This window comes from Myzus persicae, unplaced genomic scaffold, assembly GCF_001856785.1.
Source record: "Myzus persicae strain clone G006 unplaced genomic scaffold, MPER_G0061.0, whole genome shotgun sequence".
In the NCBI taxonomy this organism is placed as follows: Eukaryota; Metazoa; Arthropoda; class Insecta; order Hemiptera; family Aphididae; genus Myzus; species Myzus persicae.
This window is the reverse complement of record NW_019101958.1, coordinates 174655-193423: the sequence shown is the minus strand read 5'-3', so window position 1 is coordinate 193423 and position 18769 is coordinate 174655. Positions and strand designations below refer to the sequence as shown.

General features: G+C 28.8%; 2 protein-coding genes across 2 annotated transcripts; one reads left to right on the top strand and one right to left on the bottom strand.

Moving 5' to 3' along the window:
- Window positions 1–7812: 7812 nt before the first annotated feature.
- Window positions 7813–9805, bottom strand: LOC111030855. Its single transcript, XM_022310550.1, has 2 exons — window positions 9552–9805; window positions 7813–9132 (listed from the first exon to the last, which is right to left on the bottom strand). Exon 2 carries the CDS (start codon window positions 8566–8568, stop codon window positions 7813–7815), a length of 756 nt encoding a protein of 251 aa, XP_022166242.1. The 5' UTR covers window positions 8569–9132; window positions 9552–9805.
- A 3544-nt stretch (window positions 9806–13349) lies between these two features.
- Window positions 13350–18169, top strand: LOC111030862 (cuticle protein 7-like). Its single transcript, XM_022310563.1, has 2 exons — window positions 13350–13556; window positions 15591–18169. Exons 1-2 carry the CDS (start codon window positions 13545–13547, stop codon window positions 16110–16112), a joined length of 534 nt encoding a protein of 177 aa, XP_022166255.1. The 5' UTR covers window positions 13350–13544; the 3' UTR covers window positions 16113–18169.
- The last annotated feature ends 600 nt before the right edge of the window (window positions 18170–18769 follow it).

Genomic DNA, 18769 nt, shown 5'->3' with positions numbered 1-18769 from the left:
ATAATTTATTGAAGAATCCAGTGACAGTTTTATTTATAATGACTTAAATAAAAACATATTTTGTAGTTGCCACAAAAATCAAGAATGTTTTTTGTCTGGTTTATTTCTCTTGTTTTTAATTATAATTATAATTTGTATGTACAATATTGTAGGCATATTGTGATTTATATTCATTTAAGAGAAATATTAAATAGGGATACAAGGTAATAGTGTGTAAGGTAGTAGTAACTCCGTTAATGTAAAATGTATAACGTAATGATTATTAAAAATCTTATCCATAAATGTTACTGTAAATATTCAAATACCAATGGCTTGTGTTGCTATGTAACAATCTATTTAATTATAGCTTTTTTTGTTTTTTAGACAACCTAGTCTATACCAATTATTGAAAAATACTGTCTTGTATTAATATTTTTTATAATGTAATAAAATATGTATAGCAGCTATTTACTTTTTTATTTGTATTTATCCTTAGATTAATAAATATACTTAGCTCAAAGGTATAATTTTTTTTCTAATTGTTAGAACCAAGTTAAGAGGACACCACTCCCGCCTGTGTTGTCTCCATTTTACAAATGTATAATATAGCATAAATGGTTTTGCTTTCTCTGTATTTATAGGAGAATCTCCAAAAATCCCATAACACTTATGGGAAAACTGTATCTGTGTCTTCAGGTACGCGTTCCTAGGTGCGTTAATATGTAACGCCCTGAAGCAGTAACTCGGTGGAATAAAGTACTAACTACTTAGTAGATATGAATGTATTATATAAGTACTATATAAAGGTGTCTTGGTACCTATTACCTTCGTGTCCTTAGTGATAACTAGACTTTAGTTAATACTTATTTTCAACTTAAAAATACACATCATTGTAAAATCAATATATTCATTGCTCCTCTCAGAACCTAAAATTGAAAATACTTTAACGGACCAACTTAATTAGATCCAATACTGAAGATTGTGTATCGTTACATGTGTATCGCTGTATAATTATATAATATACTAATTATCTCTATTATTTACCTAATTACTTTTTTTTACAAATAATTTAATGTTATTTGATGAACTTCTAGTGTAACTTACTAACTTATCAATGTAGTAACATGAAATGAATGTAATTTAAGGATTACGAGAACACAATTTTATTTTGATAACTTCACAACTAGATTGAAACTTAGAAGTAAAAGTAATATTAACATTTGATGAAAAATTTAAATTGTCTGTGGTTATTATTTTTTGAATTACAAATAAATATCAAAAATTGATTGATTAGAATTCGTTAATTTACTGGAAATAATCCAGTATCGTATAATTTTTAAATTCATCAAATGCTCATGATAAATGTATGTAACTTTTTGTAAACTTTTTTTTGTTATATTTATAAATTTCTGTCTGGAAAGTCATTTAAGAATTTTTACGACTTGATGAACAAACTCTAACTTTGGATAGCTACAAAAAAAATTTTTACTTAAGCTCAACTTTTTTTAATTTCACTATTATAAACATATGCGGAACTTAATATTGCATTTTCAAGTATTTTTACCAAACAAACATTTTAGATTTTGAGCAAAGTGATCATTTTTCAATGATGTGTTTTTATTTAATTTTTCCTGTGTCTGTCATCACGTTTTGGACAGTAAAAGTGCTTTGATTTTCTTCAACAGCATCCTTTCGGGTAGGAAAGTATATCTAGTTGATTCTTTGGAGTGTCAAAAGTTAAAAATTCAAATAGTTTTCAAAAGCGGGAGGAGAAACAAACAAAAAATTAAAGGAAAACTGGAATTTTTACGGATACCCTGTTTTCGACAAAATCGATTTTGGTTTTTGATGTAAATCTAAAACAAATGACCGCAGATACATGGAATTTTCAATGAATGTATTTATCCTCTTTTTATATTCACCATAAAATTTTGACACAGGTTAAACTATTTATAGTCATATAAAATGTTTGATTATTATTTTTTTTTTTAAATTTATGTTCATAAATATTTTTTTGCTTAGTCAAAAAACTTAAAAATGTAATACAAGGTTCCTCGTAAGTTGTTGTTAGTGGGAATTAATTAATATAGGTGTCGATTTTCTTATTTTGTTGTAATTCAAAATCGAATGACTACAGATACTTGAAATTTATACCATATTTTTATATTATCAATTCGCATACTTGATACAATTTTCAAACTAATTGACTTGTTTTGAGCTGTTTACAAGCATTTTCAACTTTCAATTTATTTGTTGGGTCATAACTAGAGGTCGGATTTTTATGATTTTACATATTTGTTTCTAGTTTATGCAGTTAAATGGGAGTGAGAAATCTTTACGAATCATGAAACACAGAATTCACAGGAAAAAATTTATTTTGCATAAAAAAGCATATTTTAGAGGTTAGAGAATATTTAACACGTTAGAGAATATTTGGGAATATTTTTGTGATACCCGGCATATAATGAACATATTTCACGCATATCAGCATTTGATAAATACAATGTTCACTAAATGATTTATTTCCGGATTTTAATAAAAATTAATCTCCAGGTATTCCTTATCGATTGCGAAAGCACAACGGTTATTTCGTTAGCTGTCACGAATATACATCGAACAATATATAGTAATTAATTGTTATTGTAAAATTAATTTAATTAAATATTTTTAAAACCAAATTAATAAAAAATTAATTTAAACTGTTTTTTTTTTTATATCAAAAGAATATTTTGCATATTTAAGGACATAAAACATCATATATCTGGTATTTTAAAGGAATATTAAGAGAATATATTGCTTATTTTATGTGACATACAAACATCATATTTTAAGGATTTTAAAAGAATATAAATCCGACCTCTAGTCATAACGCTTGAACATTTAGTACAAGATCCCTGATGTATTTTTACAATATCAGTTGAACAGTATAGAAATATATAGGTACAATTTTTTTTTTAACAATGATATAAAGTATCAAATTGAAAATGTACAAATTACTTTGTATTTGAATAAGTACCTATTTATAAAATGTTCAACATTTTCAGCTAAAGATCAGAAACTTATAACAAAGTTGCACACAAGTTGTTAATTATGTAACCAAAAAATCTAAAAAATATATAAATACAGATTTTCTCATAGTTATATAATGTTCAAATTTGGACGAAATTACATACTATTAAAGAATCAAAAGTACTGATTTTAAGTTGTTTTGATGTAATTAAAAAATATTATTCATGGGTATTTCCTTGAAACTTTTAGTGTATATTGTTATATTTTAAACACACAATGGCTTTTCAAATAGAAATTTTTTTGGCAAAAATGAATTAACCTATACTATAGTACTAATAACTAATAAATGCTTAGTAGTAAAATAAATTGCTTTAATCACAATAACGTTATCAAATATACTGAATTACTAAGTAATATTATATACCGACAGACCGTCTTTGCTCAGAATTGTTTTTCGTATACAATGTTTTTAATATTTTATATCATTAAATTCAAGTTTAACACCATCCATTACAATTGCCGAATTATAACTTACTGAACAGCAGAGCGACATCCACTTCCCCTCTTATTTTATTGATAAGAAATAAAATAAAAATTTTTAAAAAAATGTCTCATAGCTATAATTGCTTAAAAATAATCAAAATATTTTAAACATCGAATGCCTAATGGTGTATAGAAAATGCCAATATTAAAATTCGGTGAAAATTGCATGTACCTATGCAGTTAATCTTTCGAGTTGCGCCAAAAAAAATCGATTTTGTTCAAAATTAGTTTTGTGTAAAAATTGTCCTTAATTATTTTATTTTTTTTCTTCGTTTCTGAAAATTACTCTATTATTATTACTATTTTAAATCTAATACAATTTTTTTTCTGAATAATTCAAAATAAATATCCAATCTGTAAATTTGGGTTTTAAAAAACTTTTAATTGTAAGAACACTTACATTAAGTCAAGTGGCTTACTTTTTATGATTTTTCAAATATTTTCAAAAATTGTTGAACTCATTAATTTTTAAATTTAACTTTTATCAAAAAGTATTTACATTTTAACAAGTACCTTGCTAAAGGCTATTATAAAATACTTTAATAAATTTATATTTTCTGAACTTAAATGTATTTTTTTACTGAACAAAAATAATGAGATTTTAAAAAATTGAAAAAAATAAATACATGATTAAAAAAAATATTTTTTAAACCAGACCTAAAAATTAGATAATTTGAATCCATCAAAATACATTTTTATTACTCTATTATAAAAACATTAAATATTATAATATTTTAATTGCAATTTTTTCAATTTAATGCTATTATTATTTATTATTCCTCAATATAGGTATACTACCTAGGTATTATTTAATATTGGTTTTGTGCTTATTTAAAAATATAACATTAAATGATAATATACGAATATAAACTATTCAATATAAATACAATTTAAATTATTTATTTAAATATAATACGCATCTATACAAGAATTATATTTTTAATTTATATATATTGTTAACAAAGAATAATTTCGCTCATTGTCGTTTTTGTTTCGAATTTCTAATAGTTACATAAGCAAAATTATTAAAGAAACACTAGAAGCTTTAAGAGTCATACTTATGCCAATATTTCTACCTGATACTGAAACGAACGATTTTAAGGCTAAGTCTGAAGAATTTTGGACAAAAAGAAATTTTCCAAACTGTATCCTTGCAATTGGTGGAAAACACGTTCCTTATACTTTGCCCAAGTAATACAAAATCATTGTACTACAACTACAAGGACCACTTCTCAATAGTATTATTAACAATGGTAGATGCTAATAGCAAATTTGTGGCAGTTAACGTTAGATCTTATGGGAGAGAAGGCGATAGTAATATTTTTTAAAATCCGATTTAGGAATAAAAGTTCTGCATTCGGATTTTGATTTCCAGATGCATTACTTGGTTCTGATACTATACTACCTTTCGTTATTTTGGGAGATAAGGCGTTTAGATTATATTAGTGATTACAATCACACAACACGAAGCCATACACCGAGAAATCAGCCAATTACGATGCTTTATAAGCAGTAATTAATTATAACAGACTTTGGCTTCAGTGGCAGCAATATATGACTAATTCGGTCCATTTTCCAGTGTATTTAAGAAATAAATCTTTTTGTGTGCTTGTTCGATGTAGGGATTCACTATAGCTTCACATGAACAAAAATATTTGTAACACCAAAAGTCCGAATGCCATAAAATTGTTTGAAATATCTAAAACATTGGAGCTCATTTACATTTATCAATAAACCTATTAAGATATCACTATATCCGTGTGTACCCATGAATGATGAATTTCCCATGTATAAGTGAGTTCAGTTCTATGAATATCTTGCTTTATGACTCAACGAATCGACAATGATCCACTGTTCACTTATTTAACTAATAGTTGCTTAAAATATTATTCTTTCAAATTATTAAGATATATTACAAATCTATTAGTTTTATTTAAATATGGCAAATGAGATAAGTGTTGTGTACAGTCAACTAAAAAATGTGCAGTTGCCTGTTAGTAAAAAAATCATAAATAAGTATTCCAATTTCCATGTATACACAATTAAAATCTGGGGAAATTGGATGGAAAGGCATACAAAAAACGTGTAAAGCAAAATTACTCACAATTGGCGTTGGTAATAATTTTTTTGCGAGAATCAGGTACACTTGAACATGAAAAGATTTAAAGATAAACACCAATATTCGTCCAACAATTAGTAACGGAATAAAACTTAAGGGAATTGATTATATTAGTATATTACTGATCGTCCCTCCAAATTAATAATACTTGAAATAGCCACTAATGTAGTAGTAGCGTCGACTTTTAAATGTATACTGAAAAAAAATTATTAAAGATACCATTTCTCGTGAACGCATACGAAATTTACTGAAGCTTCCAAAATGACTTCGAAGTACATGAATATATTAATAATAATAAGCTGTTAACAATTAAAGACAAAATTGTATTATAACAATTAACAGATGACCTATTATATCGTATAATTACATTTTCATGTGAATGCAACATTTTATGTCGACGGTACATTTAAATACTGTACGAAATTTTTTCACCAGCTATTTAATATTCATGCATATCGTGACCGAGTATTTGTACCAGTTTTGTTCTGTTTGCTTCCAAATAAAATAAAGATATTTATGCAGCTATTTGGGAAATACTTCATGAAAAATGTCAATTATTAAACAAATTCTTGCAACCATGAACACTAGTGATCGATTTCGAAATGTCAATACTCAATTCATTCAAGCGTGAAAGATATTTTCTAATATAAATATAATTGGATGCTGTTTTCATCTTAGTCAATCATGGTACGTTTAGATAATACATTTATAGGTATAATTTATTGATTATTATTCATTTTTTGAATTTGTTAATAGTTGGAGACGAATACAAGCAGTCATAGGCGTGTCCACGGGTCTTGCCTGTCATGCACAGACATGACCTGCAAAATTTGATCTAAATTAAAAAAATTAATTTAAAACCTATAAATTCGGGGTCATACCCCAATACCCTAACAGAAATTTTTATTGACGGGGGAGAGGGTGTAGTTTTTCTCTCCACTGGATATTCCACAGTTGTGCATGAACTGCGAATGAGGTCTGGACACGCCTATGCAAGCAGTTGGTCTTGCCCCGCAAGAATATAAAAATAGATAATCCAACATTGGAAAATGGCTTAGACAATTATTTGGATTTATGTTTCTAGATCCTAATGAAATTAAACTATGTTTTGAAAATGACTTTAAAAATGACCAACCCCCAAGGATGCTTGAATAAAAATAAATTATCACTTACTAAGAAAAACATACATAAAAAAGGTTGCAACATTTCCACCAAGTATTTGGGCCAAAAAAGAATCGACATTAGAAAGAATAACAAACAACTGTGAGTCTTTTCATGCGAAATTTAGTAATTTATTCAATTCAGCTCATCCAAACATTGCAGTTTTTATCAAAAATACATTAGCTGTATGCAAGCTGCAGACTTTTACATACGAATGAGTTCTGCCAATAATAACGAATTTAGGATAATTAGAACTTAACAAAAAACTAACACGGAATTTATAAATAAAAAAATAGAATTATATATAATAACAACCAAATTGATACCTAGATATAATTTTGTAAAAAGTTTAGCTTCATTTAATAATATTTAATTTTAATTTACGTCATAATTATAGTTTTACATTTAATTTTAAACCGACGACGACAATTTTTTTTGTAAATTGTCTTTAATATTATTATTTTTATTAGATATGTAATTCGTTTTTAGTTATTACTTCTTAGATTTTAAAATAACCTATTTAAGTGTTAGTGATACCTACATCGCTTAGATTACACTGTTTTCGGTATTATCTATAGAATATATTTTTTTAAAACTTTAATAATGTATATATTGTATTTAAACGATAAACAAATAAAAACTTATGTGTGGAGTTACAGTGTTAATAAAAAAACCTTGTATGTGGAGGAATCACCGACAAAATATCGCCGGTAAAATATCGCGTGACCAAAATATCTCAACTAAAATATCGCGAAACCATGATATCGCATGGAATAAATATCGCCAGTACATATATCGGCGGCATGAAATATAGCAGTAATTTAATTATAAATAAATAATATATTTCAAGAATATAATATTGTTGTATTAATACATAGTAGAATTGATAAAAATTATAAAAATATGTATAATTTAATAAAATTGATATTAGTATTAAAAAAAAATAAATGTAATAATATAATAATAATATAATATTATTATTATTATTATAATAAATATAATTAATGGAAGTATATATTCAAAGAAATACCTTGAAGATAATCTTCAAACTCTCGATTATGATAATCTGCTACTACTTTCTTTACTCGTTCAGCCCAACTAACTGTCTTGTTCTTTTTATTTGGCATATTTGGATTTCCTACTATACTTTGACTGGTTTTAATTTCCGTTAGGTTTTGTTGACGCCTCAAACCATTTATAAATTTATAGATTGAAGGATGTTGAGCTGAAAGTAAATGAGCAAATCCGTTGTTAAATCCTTCACATATGTTGTTTGTTTTATCACAGTCACTTTGTATTGCCTCATATACATTCCATATATTTATAGGAAATAACGGAGTATATCTTCGTTCTCGTTTTTTAGTACCAATCCAAGTCTCCTCAAAGTATGTTAGGAAAGGAAAAATAATTTGATTATTTTTAACAAAAAAATCTAATTTTAATATTTTTTCATAAGCATCACAAACATCTGATGGTGGTATAAAAGCCAGAGAAGCAAAATAACGAATTTTTGAAGAGAAAATTATATTTTCCTTGTACAACTTTTGCATTTCTGGAATTGTTTGTATTTTTTTCCAAATAGCTTTCATTAGATGAAAGTAGCAACCCCGTTGTTTTGTAGATGGAAAACACTTACTGTATGATTTTCTAGAAGCCATTTCGAAATCTGTCATGATAGACTCTGGTTCGAACTCTCCAAGTTCATCAGCTAGAAAATTAAACAAAATATCGTAAGCTTGTTCTGTTCTGTGAGTCATTATACTGTATATCAATGAGAATATGGATCCGTCATTTAATTTTCTTTGAATTACAAAAAACTGATTAAAAAGTGGCGGAGCAGATTTAAATGTTCCATCCGCATACCATTGTGAACATTTTTTTAATATTTTCAAATTATCCTCAGTACAGAATACCAAAACACGTATATTTTCATTTCTAGAGTCAAAATATAAAAATTTTTCTTTTTTATCTGTTATTTGATGTATATCAGGAATTGTTAGTTCTTCCACAAAATTAGAGCGTAAAGTTGGAAATTCCTTCTTCCGTACTCGCTGAATTGTTCTTTTTAGGGAGTCAATTTTTGGAATATAAGAAATTATTTCACGAGGTAGTTCTTTTGAAGCTGAAGCTGAAACTGACGCTGAAGTACTAGTAGAATTTGTTGCATTTTCTTTTATTTCTGAGATAAATTGGATTGCAGCCAATCTGGACGCCTCCGGTAAAGGAGTGTGATTGTCAGAGTCTCAAACAACGTTATTTGATTGTGTATGACACCTTCCACGGCATTTTTTACTGGCATATTGACTGCACTTCCAAATAATCTGAAAATAATAAATAATTGTAAATACATGTGGCAACACACAATTGTAAATTCCCCCGCCACTTACATTTTGTATTTTCTATAACCAATAATTTATATAAAAATGTACGATTAATAATACATTATACATTTATTAAAAATTATACATTTATGATTATACAGAACAAATCAAGCGATCAAAATTCTGCTATGTTCAGAAAAATGCATATATGAATAAATATTTACTATAATAAAATATAAAAAATAATAATAATAAATTACGAATATAATAAAAAATAAAAAATAAAAATTATAAATTATGCAGGTGGCCAAAACTCTGCTATATCCTTCAAAATGTCTTTAAATAAATAAATCCGGTCTTTATTAATAATTAATGGGAACACAGATTATTCTAATAATAAGTAATATTATTTATCTTACCTTGGAATCAGCACCATATTTTTCTTGTGTAAAAGTATATCTGTTATGGACTAATAAATTTTTGCCTTTTGCATTTTTTAAAAAATTCAACTCCATTTAAAATTAAAATAAATAAAAAAAAAAACTCTGTAAAACTGTATAAAAGTGTCACGATGACAGTACGAAGTATTACTAAATAAAAATTATAAAATGAAAAACTAGTATACTTGAATGCATTGCTAGCTAAAAGGTGAATACTATTAGATAAGATTAAATCAAACGCAATTGTATATAATAATAATATACGGCTGTATTATTTCTTTACGATATAAATATATAATGGTTTCGCGATATTTTACCTGCAATATTTTGTCGGGGTACCGTATGTGGAGTTAGGCTGATATATTATGAACTAGCCACGATGTATGTGGTGCACCGCGAAATAGGTCACACAAGTTCACTCTGATTAGACGAAAATATTAAGTAGTGACAAAACAAATTTGTTAAATATAACTATTATTATTTAATTTTTATGATGTTTCCATCAATTAGTTATTAGTGTTGTAATAGATGGTAGATTATATTAATTTTTGTAAGTACCATATTTCTCCAAAATATTTTAATTTTACTGGCTTTCACTTTCAGCCAAATAATAAATAGTGATTGTATTTAGTTTTGGTCATATTTCCTGCATTAAAAAAATATATATTATTTCAATGATATAAAAACATATTGATATTATATGAATTTATGATTCAAAAAGTGTGGAAATCAATGAAACGTGGGGCTTCGAACAAAAATATAATGCAATTTGATAAACCTGGGTAATATCAAGTCGATGAGCAGAGACTATAAATAGATACACATGCATTAAAGAAATTCAAACTGATACTCACCCACCAGGAAAATTCTGGTGATAGAAATAGATATCTAGATACCAAACAAGTATAAAGTAACTCAAAATACTTAGGTACTTGATAAATATTGGAATACTAATGTTTTCAATAAATATTTCGTGTCTTAGAGTGCCAAAGTTTGAACTGTTTGAAAAAATATTTAAAATAACGTCTTTTAGTAGAAAGAGATTTGGATAAAATTTAAAATAAAATTATTAAGTTTAGTTATTTCTTATTATATATTTATACATAATAATACAACTGTTACTTTTATATAAAGTATAAGGATATTTTATCATACCATCATGGCATTATATTATTAAGTTATCTCATATCTAAAAATGTATTAAGTGAAACAGTGTTTACTAAACCATTGAAAAATTGTTTTATTTTACAGTCTGGCGATTCGACAAATCATTGCTTGGTCGGCATAATACCTACATAATGTGATAAATATTAATATATAATTAAACATATGCGTTTGAATACTTCATCATTTCTCTTATTTGCCAAATGCAATTTTTTATCACGTTTTTTTTTTTTGTTCGAAAAATCAAGTAACTAAATAGTTGTAATTGACTATTTGTATAATTGAAAAAAATTTAGACTTTGTACGGTCTTTAATATTAGAACCCATGATATTATGTTTAACAATTGCATATACTGGTGTGCAAAATAGCTGTAACTTAAAAAAAAGAAAAAATTTTTTTAGCAGCTAGAGGCCAAATGATAGGTTATAAATTTTACACATTTTCGGTGGCAAAAATACCCTGTTATTACATTGAAAAAAACAATTATTGTTGTTTGGAAATGCGGTAAGTAACAAAAACAATTGGAAGTAATAAGTAAGAATGTAGTATTTTATATTTATTAGCATAAACACCTTCAATATTTTTTTTAGATAGATCAGCGAATATTCGCTTAATTTATTTTCCATGCTTAACTCAGGGTATGGAAATTATTGAGAACAGTGTTATGGAAATATCCCAAATTGTTGCACCTCACCCACTGAATAGATTTAGGGACATATTCCCGAATAGAAAAACACGACGAAATTCTCAACAGCTTATAACAAGTTCTATCATCACTATAAAAAATAGTTTTGTTAGTTTTGGGAAAATATACCTAAGTCTTTGATTAGTTTTATATACCAGTTTTTGATAGTAATTTGAACTAAGTATGACTTTAATTTTGACAATTTGTAAAATGCTGTTTTATAGTTTAATCGTTATTATATTTTATATCATATTACCTTTATTAGTATAATAATATAAATGTATCAATGCCATTTTGCTCTAGAAAATAAATGTATAAACGATTCATAATTGCTGATTAATACCTAATGCCTTAAAATGTATTTAAAAGTTTATAGGGGTGGATACTAGGATACTGAATATTTTCCCCTCAACCTCTTTAAAACCTATATTAGAAGGTATACAGGTACATAATGTACGAAATTACACCACTGCAATAATACAATATTATAAAAATTCAAAACAGGTGTGTAGTATAACAATCAGTAAATTTGATTTGATTTGTGATTGCGCTTGGGATTGTTTACATAATTTTCTCTTCTAATACAAACAAATAAGCAATACACCCAAGCAATAGGTACACCCAAAAACTAATTTTCTTAGAATAACATAAAAATAAATCATCTAATATTTTACTTTAAACTTTATGTTTATAATGATGCATTATTTTAGTCTGATGTTAATATTTGCTTCTATACACTTTCAAAAATAAATTAGTAATATTATAATTTGAAACTAATAATATACTCAAATACGCGTTCTTTTTCATATCAAACATCCCAACTCATCAATGACTTGGAACCATATTGGTTATTTGCCTTTTAAAAAAATTGCCATGCGTGCTCAACGCAGCTTAAAAGTTAAGACTAGCTACATGCCTACATATCGTTGTTTAGTAACACACAATAGTAGTGTGTAAATTATATCATATTCATGTTATAAACATTGCTATGGATCTCCTTGACTTCACGAGTAGGACATATTTGAGATTTGCAAGTGGTGAGGAACTGAGGAACAACACTATACAACAGTCGTACACCGCCTCACATCAGATTGATGTCCAATGTCTTGGTGCATGCGTCACACTTGGGCAGGCCAATTTACGTTATTGATAAGTTGATAAAAGTATGATCTCCACGGACTAAGATATATTAAGATATATCTCTAAGGTTATATGATCTCTGTACTACTTTGTCAGCCATCCGAACGCGTTACCCAGCTGTAATCTGTAGAATGTTCATAACAGGCAATTGTGTGCAGTCAATGCATCTGAAAAGATTCCTCTGCACAGATCTTGCAGATGCGCATTATGGCTACCTACCTATGCGCAAGAAAGCTTGATTATAATAAATTATCATCATCACCGTCGTAGTCGTAATTGATTTCGTTATTTTTTCTCCCCTTCTATATCGCATGTTTTTCTAATGCGCTTTTCGTAACGCCGTCTTCCATCGTGTTTAGGTACCTACCTATAATACTTACCTTATACCCAGGTACATGCATAACGTTTCGCGCGGTCGGGACAGTGTTACGTTATAATTGCCCGTGCCGGTCGGTGTCCACCAGCACTAGTAGGTTGTACCTATTATTAAGTTTATTATTAATTACGTACCGACTTGGTTTCGTCCGATGCAAATCTCCGGTTGCGTGGAACGCGGAGATGGACGCAGACACGAAGACACCTCTTCGTTATGAGCGAGTAGGTACCTCTCTGCATAGGTCCATAATATTATATTATTATTATTATTATTATTATTAATACTAATTATATTGTTTAAAACGCGTGCTTACTATATTGTGTAACGTAATCATATATTTACACTTACCTACGCTGTATATTTTACACCGCCTTACGCATGTACCTGCCTACCTATACAGGATTAGGTATATATAATACGTCGAGGTTTTGGATAACCGTCATCAGTGCACATAGAAGAACGCCGAGTGCAACACTTGTTCTTTGAGTACTTACACCTATATCTATACACGATATACCTGCTTACGCACAAGCGCGCATATACCATACGATATAGCGTCACAGCGAGAAAAGTATACATCAACGATATTACATTGCAGACCATAATATGGCCGCTAAGGTGAGTGTGCAGTATAGTATGATATTATAATAATATGATGGCTGTGTCGAATTAAAATGTACTGTATTATCCTCTTTTTATTATTTATTAACACGATTGCTCCCTTAATAAGATTTTGTCGCTACTGGCTACACTACTGCAACATCTTGGCATTTGTTTTCACTTCTATTTTGTATTTCTAATTGTCCATACTGCTCAACTCCTCGCGCTCTATGAGGTGTCTTCATCGACACCGCATGATCTACCTACATCACTTTTCTTTCATCTCGAGGCTTTCATTCCATCACACCTTTCTGGAGTTTTGTCTTCCATCCTTCACACGACATTCTCGACCATAGATTATAATTATTTTTACTGATTATTTCTGTTTACTGTCTCGTGGTATCCATTAAAGAAAATAAACAAATCAACATGATATCTTCAATATAATCTCTTATATACTAATTTCGTAATAATTGGGTCAAAATAATGAATAAAAAATCTGTTGAGTTGAAAACTTAGAAACTTTCCTCGATCATTTTTAAAATTTTTATTAGTCTGTAAGATATATCATAAAATTTTCCAATTGTAGGTATATTTTCAAATTTATATCGTATACACTCGTATTATTCGAATTTAAAGTTCGATCAGAAGCTCAATCTTGCATCAATAAAATAAAAAGTATACCAAACTTATATGAGAGATAAGTTAAACCTCCCCTATATAACAAATTATCAGCCCCCCCCCCTAAAAAAAAAAATGCTGATTATGCCACTGATGTACGTACCTATTTCATTCGAGTAAATATTTAACATGTTGGAATGTATTTAGAAGTATAAAAGATTAACCAATTAAATAATTAACATACATTTTTAAGAATGCGTGTATGCTGATTTTTGGGGGATATGGATTATTTTCAGGCATATTTACCAGTTTTCAATGAAATATTTGGAGAATATTTCAGGCAATTTTGTAAAGTAATTAAGGAAAAGTACTTTTTAATGAATGTATTTTCAAAGTTTTTGAAATATATTGCATACCTGCGTATTATTATTTTTAAAAGAAAATACATCTATTATTTTTTATGAAAATACTTGTTTGCCTTTGTTTGGATTATCAATATTATTATTTTTCTACTTGGAAATAAAAATCCCTAAAATGTTGTACTTGGTATAACTTTTTAAAATAAACTCCCAAGTACCATTGTTGATTATTTTCATCGAAATAAAGACTATCATTTGACGTGAATTAAAAACGATAACATCATTTTATTGATATCGGCGTTCCATCCGGTATCCATACTTAATTTTTTGTCTAGGTGAACATCATGTGTGTAATGAATATTGCATATAAATTACTTAATATTTACCCATACATTCTATTCTAAAATTGGAGGAAAGCAATATAAAAATATGACCCAGACAGACGGCTTTCTGCGAATTTTCGAACCAGTATAGGTACTTTCTTGTTGCTTACCGAGATTAGTGTGCGATTCCCGATAAGTAAATTTTGATTATTATTAATAATATTGTCGCCGCAGTCGTCCGTTGTTGTCTTATCGAGATCGATTCGCTATCGACTTTATGTAAGCCGCAGTCTCCTAATGAACACGGAAAACACACACCGAGGGTCGTCTGTACTGTTTGTTATATTGTTAATTATAATTTTTATTCTTAATATTTATATATGTACTTGAATTCGGAATACAGTCCACACGAATAAAACGTATTTATTATTTTAATTAATTGCTCACCACGGCTTACATTACTTGTTTAATTAAAAGAAATGTACTTATATACCTAGTTGTAAAGTAATAAATAAAAATACTTACTATTTGTATTAGTCGAGAATTTGAAATAATTTTTAAGTTGATGTATTTCTATTTCAATTTAAATACATATTCTTGTGCAAATAATATTTTTTCTTTCAATATTGGATTTACGAGATATTTTTTAGTGCAAAATATTAGCATCGCGTTCGAAATTTCCGTTGACCTATTATACAAGTGCGGTCTCTATAACATAATATTAATATGATATTTATCACGTTTTTCAGCTGTCATACTGCCGTGCCGTCGCAGTCTTCGCCTTGGCCACTTGCGTCGTAGTCTCTGCGTCTCCGTTTCAGCTGCACGACGACTCGTCGATCGCGGGGCACGGGGAGGCTGGGGGTGACAGCTCACACAAGCCCGGGTCGACTTATCACTTTCAGTACGCGGTGCACGACCCGCTGACCGGCGACGAGAAGAGCCAAAATGAGGTGGGCGATGGGCACGGGTCGGTCAAGGGCACTTACAGCCTGGTCGAACCGGACGGCTCTACCCGGGTGGTCGAGTACACGGCCGACGACGAGCACGGTTTTAGGGCCGTGGTGAAGAGGATCGAACCGGTGCACAGTCAACAGCACGATCCTTCACCGCCCGCCGCCGACCCGTCGTACAAGTTTGACTTTGCCGCCGAACACGCCTCCGCAGCCCCGCCCCAGGTTGACTACGAACTGCAACAGTCGATAAACTACAACTACCCGATGCACGAACACCAATCCGAACTCCATGAAGTCTCGTCATCGCACCGTTAAAGTCTCTCACTATAATACTCCGGCGGCAGTTGTTTACCCCGCCATTTCACATATTATTATTGTTATTGTTATTTCACATACCACACGACTGCGGTATAATAAATCCGTGATGATTTCGCGTATTATACCTCTATTTTATATGATATACGTCATATAATTATGGACTTGGACTTGGAAATACATAATATATCTCACCTCCCCCACACTTAGTGTGTTTACATATAGATAGCTTATAATTACACTACACACTATATAAGAGATAAGACACGGATATAAAATTTAGATTAATATTAGATTTATTATAAGACTCAAAATCGCCCTGAAAAATATCTCAAATACATTACAAAAAGTTTGTTATAAAACTTATAAGACTCACCACTTCGTTTATAAGACTCAATTTGTCCTCAAGGATCCTTGCAATTTCGAAAAAAAATTGTTAGAACATGTAGATAGTTTTGGTAAAATATCGAAATAAATTACAAATAAGTAATATATTGTAACAGTAAAATAGGAAAATAAAGCTGATAATTAATTTTAAATGATTTTCTGGTTTTTTCACCACTTTGCCTTTAAGGTTCATTCGGTTGTAACTTAAAGTTTATAATACTCTTTTTGTACCAAAGTGTGTTTTATATAGGCGGTATCCACTTTAATAATATCTATACCGTACAATAGATATTTGTATGTGTTCAAATATGTTGGAACAATATATAACATGTATATTTAGTTCAAAAATGTATGGCGGAAATTATTTTCCACTTGGTGTCAAATGTCTATTTAAAATAACTGGTATACAGAGCGTACAAAAAAGAAGATCACGGGCACACCACAACCATCCCCCCATAGTAAATATTACTGTAAGTCACGAATACTACGGCCATCTGGCCTTATTTTGTAAACAATTATTGTTGTTATTATTTTTATACTCGCACAGCATTGCACAACAAGTTATAAATGTTTTTAATATATATAACACGAACCTATATAATACTATTATAATTTCAACGAGAATGGATTGGTTTTTTGTGATTTCTTTCAACGAATATGAAAACATTAATAGCAATGGTCATTTTATTGTAAAGATAAAATATGTATAGACCTTTTGTGTTTAAGAATTATTTTTACTTCTTATTGTCTCCTGCAAGTCTTTTAAAAATACAAACTATAAATGTGCTAGTCATATAGCATGGAGGTGCTCAAGATTCAATATTGGCTTTAGAACATCTGAATATGCTAGATCCCTTTAATAAATGGTGTTTTCAATTTTCATTCCTCTTTTCTTGGACCAGAAGTCCTATGATTGGCCAATACCTTTGTAGTGTATGTTTTTCTTATATGAAGGTTGTTTTCACTCTTGCGAATAGGTATGCATTATTTAGTCAAAACGTAAGAAGAGCACTATTCAGTACATTGTGTGGTCTTCCTAGAAATGCAAAAGTAGTTCAGAATTCTATAAGAAACAACTTTTTAATAAAATACTTGAATGTGTGAATTGCGAATCGTGGATTTCTAAACCAGAAATGCTAATGTAATAGATATTAGTTAGTCTCCAATTCTTTGGTCAACTATCTATACCTAACCTAACAGAACAACATATTTTATGATCTTACCGAGGTGAAATTTTTGGTGACATTATAATCATAATTCGTATTCTAAATAAGTAATTAAATTCTCGAGTCAGTTACACATCACTCCAAAATGTTACTTGAAGTGCATGTAAAATGAAGGGGATTGTTGTCTGCTTCAAAGTGATATTTGGCACATGAAACTTACATAATATATTATACTCGTAACTAACGTTAGCTCACTATTGATCTCACATGGCCTCAGTATCGTATAGATGAACGACGATTATTTAAGGATTCATGGAGGATAAGTTATTGTTTATTCATAAATTACTTAATAATAATGTAGATTTTCCGAAAACTCCATTAATTTTAATGTCCTTTTCTACTATATTCGAAAGCAACCTACTTTCCATATGGATTTCAATCACCAAAACTAAATGAACTGAGATTAAAAGAAATGACAAATCAGCTAATGAATGAGTCTAAATGCATCGGTTAATCGAATATTATTTTCCTCCTATTTGATAAAAAATTATGATATTATTTTTGATCCTTTATCTATTTACATTTTTTTTTATTCGTATATGTTTAATTTTTGTTTTTAAATGTATATTATGATAATATTTTATTACGCTTATATAGTTATGACTGTTTGTTTAAATGATGCATAATGTGTATACATAGAACTCTGTAAATGTTGCTGTAATGCTGTATGTACTATACTCTTATTTTTTGAGGGACGTTATTAATAGATAAAATATGCATGAAATAATACATCCAATAGCCTTGGATGCAACAGACAGTGCTGTTCTATTAATATTTAGCAAATAAATAAATAAATAAATAGTAATAATATGTAAAAAGTGTACCCACACATATTTTGTTAAGATAATTAAATATTCCAAAATAGTTTATTTGAACGAAGAACAATAAAATACAAATGATGTCATTGGTAAATGTACAGATCTTGATACTTTGACTTATGGTTATTACAGCATTTGCATTTCAGGCTTAGTATTACAGCTGCTTTTATTTACGCGATGGTACTGCCATAACTATTTGTTGCCGCGATATAATTTATCATATTCA